Raw genomic sequence first — 6,261 nt, 5'->3', positions numbered from 1 at the left:
GGTCAATGGTCACTTATCACCATTCAGTGCTGAGTCCTACATAGTACATACTCCATAAAAATAAACCCATTTCTTATTTGTCGCCACCATTTTCATTTTATCGCCACCCCCCTCGAATGAAATTACGACTTTACCCCTGAAATTTAAAAAATTACGAAAATGCCACTAAGCTTATAACTTCTATAAAAACACTTCAAATCCACTCAATAACACTTTCATCACTTCCATAAAATCAAATTCTTCACATAAAATTAAGCGGAGCTAAAACTTTGGAATCGAAATCGTCAACAAAAATTCGAAGTAAGTTTTTTTTTAAATCAATCGAAGGAAAAAAAAAAAAAAAAAAAAGAAATGGATTCGGCACAGTCGCACAAAACGTGCGACTGTGCCGAATCCAATTTTTTTTTTTTTTTTTTTTTTAATTTTTGAAAGAGTTTGTTGTTAGTTAATGTTATTTAGTAAATGTTGTAATAATATGTATTATGATAATGTTATTGTAAGAAGTAGTTATTGATTTACGTATTCGAAAAAGAAAAAAAAAAATTGAAACCGGTCGCACGGACCGGTCGCACAAAATGTGCGATCGGTTCGTGCGACCGGTTTTTCAATTTTTTTTTTTATTGTAATGAATTTGTTTAGTGTAATTAATTTATTAAATTTGAGTTGTTTAAATATTTATGAATATAATAATTGTTTAATTGTTTGTAAATGTGAAATATTTTACGTGTTGCTTGTTTTTAATTTATTTGATTTTAAGTAATTTAAAATGTTGTCTTAATTTAAATTATGAAAATTCTAGTAAATGGCTGGAAATCAAGGTAAAGGAAAAGGGTTTTTTAGAGGTTTATTAAGCGGCAATATATCTAAGCCTACTTTACTGAGAGGTGATCCCCATGAGAGGGGGGTTACGGGATCTGCAAGGCGAGCAAGGCAAGAACAAGCGGCCATACATAGTCAGGCCCAACGTTCAAGTACCCTAGAGCAAGTGCGTAGTCGCTTTGAGCGCCAAAGTAGCCTACATAGTCATACGGTCGGCTCAGGTGACGATGATACTGATTACGACGAGTCTCTTAGTCGGGAAGAGTCTCTTGGTCAGGATGAGTCTGCATGTCATCCTATTGATTGGACGATCGTAAGAGGCCATGCTGTTAAGTTCAAGATTAGAGGGCAGGGCTCGAGTGGCACTTCTGATCAGGCAGGAGTAAGCCAGGCTGAGGATGCGGCTCCACGGGGGAGGAGGCGATCACAATCCGCGGACACGGACTGGTTAATCACATCAGCCCAGCCCGGGGGCCCTGTTGATACTACTTTAATACCCAGCTACGGTGGGCACGTAGCAAAGGCTATATTTGAGGGATCGGAGCGCACCCCTCCGATTTTGGAATGTCGTGCTCGGAAGAAAACGTTGGATTCAATCATTAGACTTCAGGACATGTCTGATGAATTGTACAGGGTGTTACCTGGTACTCCCCTTGGTCGTCTGCCGTATATAATGCACCAGCACATCGACAGTGCTCTCATTACGGCATTTGTGGAAAGGTGGCAGCCTGACACCAACACCTTCCACATGCCGTGGGGGGAGATGACCATAATGTTGCACGACGTGCAACGCATCTTGGGAATTGGCATTGATGGTTCACTTCCCGTGCAACCGTCTGATAATGAATGGCAGCTTGGCCTGGCCGGCCTTTTTGGTATGCCATTGTCGGAGCTGCGTGCGAAGGGGCACTTCACAAGCGGCAACATTAATGTTGGTGCACTGTTGCAGCTATGCCACCGTTCTCAGTCTATGGATACTCAACGTACCGCCTACTACATGGCTATAGTAGGTTCCACGTTGCTCGTGGATAAGACTAGAGTCGGGATGCGTCCTCACCCTGTTGTTACTGTTACCGCTGATCAGGCTGACATTGCTTGGGGTGCAGTGACGCTTGCTCACATGTATCGCCAACTGGGTATGGCGACAAGGACTGGGTGCAAGACTATTGCTGGTTGCCTGACACTGTTGCAGACATGGATTTACGAGTACTTCCCAGCCTTCCACCCCCATCCGCGTCAAGCTGACATGCCGAACAAGACAAGGGCAGAGATGTGGTCCCCGCCGAAGCCAATCCGCGAGCTGAGCAGACTGATAGACTGTAGGAGCATACTGGATGCCATGACAGAGGCACAGGTTTTGTACATGACTTCAAACTTAATTGTTTAACTTGTCAAGGGCAGAGATGTTATGTTGATTATGTATTATATTCATTGTGAGCAGGTGGAGTGGACTCCGTACTTGACTTATGATAGGTCTTTATTGAACGAGCACCCACGTACCTCTTATATCGGTGGTATCACCTGTTTCGATATCGTGGAGGTCTATTTGCCTGAGAGGACAGTGAGGCAGCTCGGTTTTGCACAGGAGATTCCCCCGGCTCCGCTGAGACCTACCTAAGCTCTCCGACCAGCACAGGGCTCCTACTCAGTTACATTCGCTTCTTCTTGTATGTTTACGGAGATGTGGAGTAGGTTCCCTTACTGTGCCCGCGTAGTGGAGCAGGCACTGCGTCGCGCATCGGTTCCATCAGAGGCTGCCCCGGATTACGTGGACTGGTTTAGAGTGTCTTCCCACTGTTTTCTCATCCAGGTGAAGGACCTGCTGCTGCGTTTGGTGCTGCGGATAACAGAGTCGAATATGTTAGTGTTCCTAATTATGTATTTTATTTTTATGTTTCATAACATGTATTGACTTTGCAATTGTCTGGTTTTACAGTTTGCTGCTGAATTTCCAACTCGACTTGCACCATTGCTTAGGATGCCAGCTATTTCTCAAATGACGCCTCGGGAAAAAGATGCTGCTGATATGTATTTAGAGGATCTTAGAGAGTTGTTTTCCGAATGGCAAGAGTGTAGAGGGCGCAGCCCCTAATAGACATTTACCTGTTTTGTAATGCATGAACAATTGTTGTATTTAATCTTTATGTATGAACAACTTTTTAATCGTTTGAACAATTGAATTATATATAAACACTATGGAGAATCTAAATTCATCGCGTCTCCGGCGGTGTTATTATGCTGTTGTCGTTGTATGTTGCACATTCTACTCCAAAGTGATATCCTATTACGATATTGTCTTTCTAAATCTGCACATGAATTGTTAGCTGCTCTCCAATTTTGTTGGACTGGCGGCAGTGGAGATGAATCATCGTTCATTAAAAGTTGAACATAATGATTCCCGTTTACCCAAAGAATATGTATAAGTTTATTTACGCCATGCGTTCCCCCTGTTCTTCTTAAAGGAAGCACTAAACAATTGTACATTGGATGACCATCCGCAGAGCCATAATACGCAATTACTATGTTTAAAAATGTTGCTGCAGAATACAGTGTTGTCACTTCCAACCAGTGAGCGTACGGAGCAGGTCCTTTATTGTGGGCACTAATTCTGAATATAGCTTCCTCCACCGAATCAGCTGATAAATATAAGCGTGCATATTGTTCTCTATGCGTTTCCATTTCCAAACTCATTGCACGTCGTAACAGAGGCCATGCTTCCTCACCCCCTAACTCTGTGGCGGCAATAGCTCTAAATCCACAATTACCGTCACCTATAACATCAATCCAATCAAACAGATATGGCGGAAGAATAAATGGAATGTGATCTGGCCACGGAAAAAGTGAAAAATCACGACCTGCTACACCATCTGAAAAAATAACAATATATCATTACGCCAATATAGATATAAAACATATAAGATTAAATGAAAAGAAATAAGGGTACCTGATAAGTTGAAACTGAAGTTAATTCCAACTGACGATTGATGCGACCGGCTGCTTGATCTACCACTGGATCTCCCGCGTGATGATGATCTTGATCCGCGACCCCTTGAGGACGATCTATTGTACTCAAACGCACTTTTGTTTCTCCTCAAGGTTCTGCTTGTCATTGGTCTTCCTTTCCTCGGTGGACTTGCTTCGGGCTCAGGTATGTCGTCACCATCGGGGTGTAGCTCATGTTCAAGTACCTGAGAGACGCATCGTAGTATTGAGGGGTCGGATTTTAAAACTTCATCCACCAACGATTGAAAGTACTCTTTATCATCGGCGTTTGCGTGCCGTACTTCTTCGTTGGCGTCTTCTTCTGCATCTAAATACTTTAACGTTTTCCAAAACGGATGTATATCGTCCAAGTACAAAGCACCATTAGACCTGATAGACAAGTAACAGTAACACGCGCATTGTAATCCGTGGGTTTTTTGAATGACACAACCGCATTTTTCTAAAAGACAACTGCCCAGGGTTCACATCCGGTTGTGCTCCATCATCAATAGTTCCAAGGCATATATAGAAACATGACGATACAACGGTCGTAGAAAATTTAGTCGCGACGTCCTTGAAATGGAATTCTTAGATTCCTCAAGAGCTTGTCTTATTTTTGATTGTTGATTCGTAATTTGTGCGTGCGCCCTTTTAAACAGCGTATTGAATGAGCTATTACCACTACCCAAGTAGTACTTGAAGGAAGAGTGTTGACTTTCAACTCTACTGGTAGTCTGGTTACCCAAGTGCAAACAATCATTCGTCCACGCACGCACAAATTTCTCTTTGTGAGGAATCCATGTTCCTGCAAAATATCGCACGACTCTCCGGTTCCTAGTCGACCAAGTGGACACAATCCCTTCCCATCTGTTTTCAAAATCGGCGATCGTCATACTGTTAACCAAGGGGTTCCATTTTGTTTGCCTGAATAACTGGCCCTGTTGATTTTTCTTGCCGCCACACAATTTATCGACCATGTTCTCCACGTCATTGCCAATATGCCATACGCATAATAGATGTCGTACATCTGCATTAAACATAAATTTAAAATTAATTCAGAAATATATAATACATAGATCGACGATAATTAATAATTAAAACATGTTTACCTGGAAAGACAGCATGAATAGCTGCAGACAAACCCTCATCCCGATCCGTTACGATTACATCCGGCGTCTGGACTGTCCCGTAAATATCCCTCAACCTCTCCAACACCCAAGAATAAGACACAGCCGCCTCATCTCGCATCAAACATAATGCAACCAAGAAATTATGATTCGTTGGCGTCATTCCAATGATTTCGCAAAGGGGCCACTTTTGCTTATTCGTTTTGTACGTTGTGTCTATCAACACAACATGAGGCCACGAACGTAGCATCTGGATAGAAGTTGGATTCGCAATCAATAATCTAGTCAACTGATCCTCACTATCCAAGTCCCTCCAAACTACATAATTATGCTCCGTGGCCATATACAGACAGTGTTGAAGAGGAGTCCTACCATCCATCTCTTCTCTCCTGATTGACTGTCTCTCATTGTAAATTTGATTCATACTAGCATAAAAACGAGGAAAATTTCTTCTAATTGAAGACATTATAAATGCTGGTTGCATGCCAGTTGCACTTAGATCTCGTATGTGCTGCCTGATATCCACAGTCATCCTATTTACTCTTATTTGACCATCTATGTACATGAAGAACGGGTGGTTATGTATTCCTTTTTCACCAGGAAACACTCTAACCGTCCAAGGTCTTTCCTTTGGGTTACGACTAGTTCCTAAAATCATAAATTTACACCCACAACCCCTACTTTTGGAACCTGGTCGGGGAGCATTGTCTAAGTTATGCAAATCAACACTTCTTTTATCGTAACGGTGACATCTTAAGTACAGACTCACTCTAGAACGCCCTTCTTTTTTTTTATATGAAGCACGTGTAAATTGAAATCCAATTGTTAGTGCTATCTCATTAGCCCAAGTATGTAAATCATCTACAGAATCAAATTCTCTATCGGTAACAAATCTATCAGAATAATCTATATTATCTCCTAAATTTTCAAAGTCCTGCAAATAATAATTATAATAACATTATCATAATATATCAAAATAATAATAACTTAAAAAATAATTATTTCTACAAAATAATTATAATAAAATACCATTATTATAGCACAACAATAGATTAAAATAAAATAATTTAATTAAACAAAATAAATTTTATAATTCGAAGTTAAAAAAAAAAAAATAAATAGAAGTCGCACAAAAACAGTCGCACGTTTTGTGCGACGCACAGTCGCACGTTTTGTGCGACTTCTATTTATTTATTTATTTTTTATTATATTCAAATACAAAAAAAAAATTAAAAAAAAAAAAATTTGAAGCAGTCGCACAAAACGTGCGACTCCCAGTCGCACGTTTTGTGCGACTGGTTTGTGCGACTTCGTTCCTATTTTTTTTTTTTTG

The 6,261-nt window shown here is 40.8% G+C and overlaps 1 protein-coding gene across 1 annotated transcript; it reads right to left on the bottom strand.

The window, feature by feature from the left end:
- Nucleotides 1–4,283: 4,283 nt before the first annotated feature.
- Nucleotides 4,284–5,948, bottom strand: LOC130824756 (protein FAR1-RELATED SEQUENCE 2-like). Its single transcript, XM_057689773.1, has 3 exons — nt 4,911–5,948; nt 4,623–4,828; nt 4,284–4,496 (listed from the first exon to the last, which is right to left on the bottom strand). The coding sequence occupies exons 1-3, from the start codon at nt 5,584–5,586 to the stop codon at nt 4,284–4,286; spliced, it is 1,095 nt and encodes a 364-aa protein (XP_057545756.1). The 5' UTR covers nt 5,587–5,948.
- Nucleotides 5,949–6,261: the final 313 nt, after the last annotated feature.

The sequence above is a fragment of the Amaranthus tricolor genome, chromosome 10, assembly GCF_026212465.1.
Source record: "Amaranthus tricolor cultivar Red isolate AtriRed21 chromosome 10, ASM2621246v1, whole genome shotgun sequence".
In the NCBI taxonomy this organism is placed as follows: Eukaryota; Viridiplantae; Streptophyta; class Magnoliopsida; order Caryophyllales; family Amaranthaceae; genus Amaranthus; species Amaranthus tricolor.
Note: the sequence above shows the minus strand (reverse complement) of the source record. Positions and strands in the feature narration are given on the sequence as shown.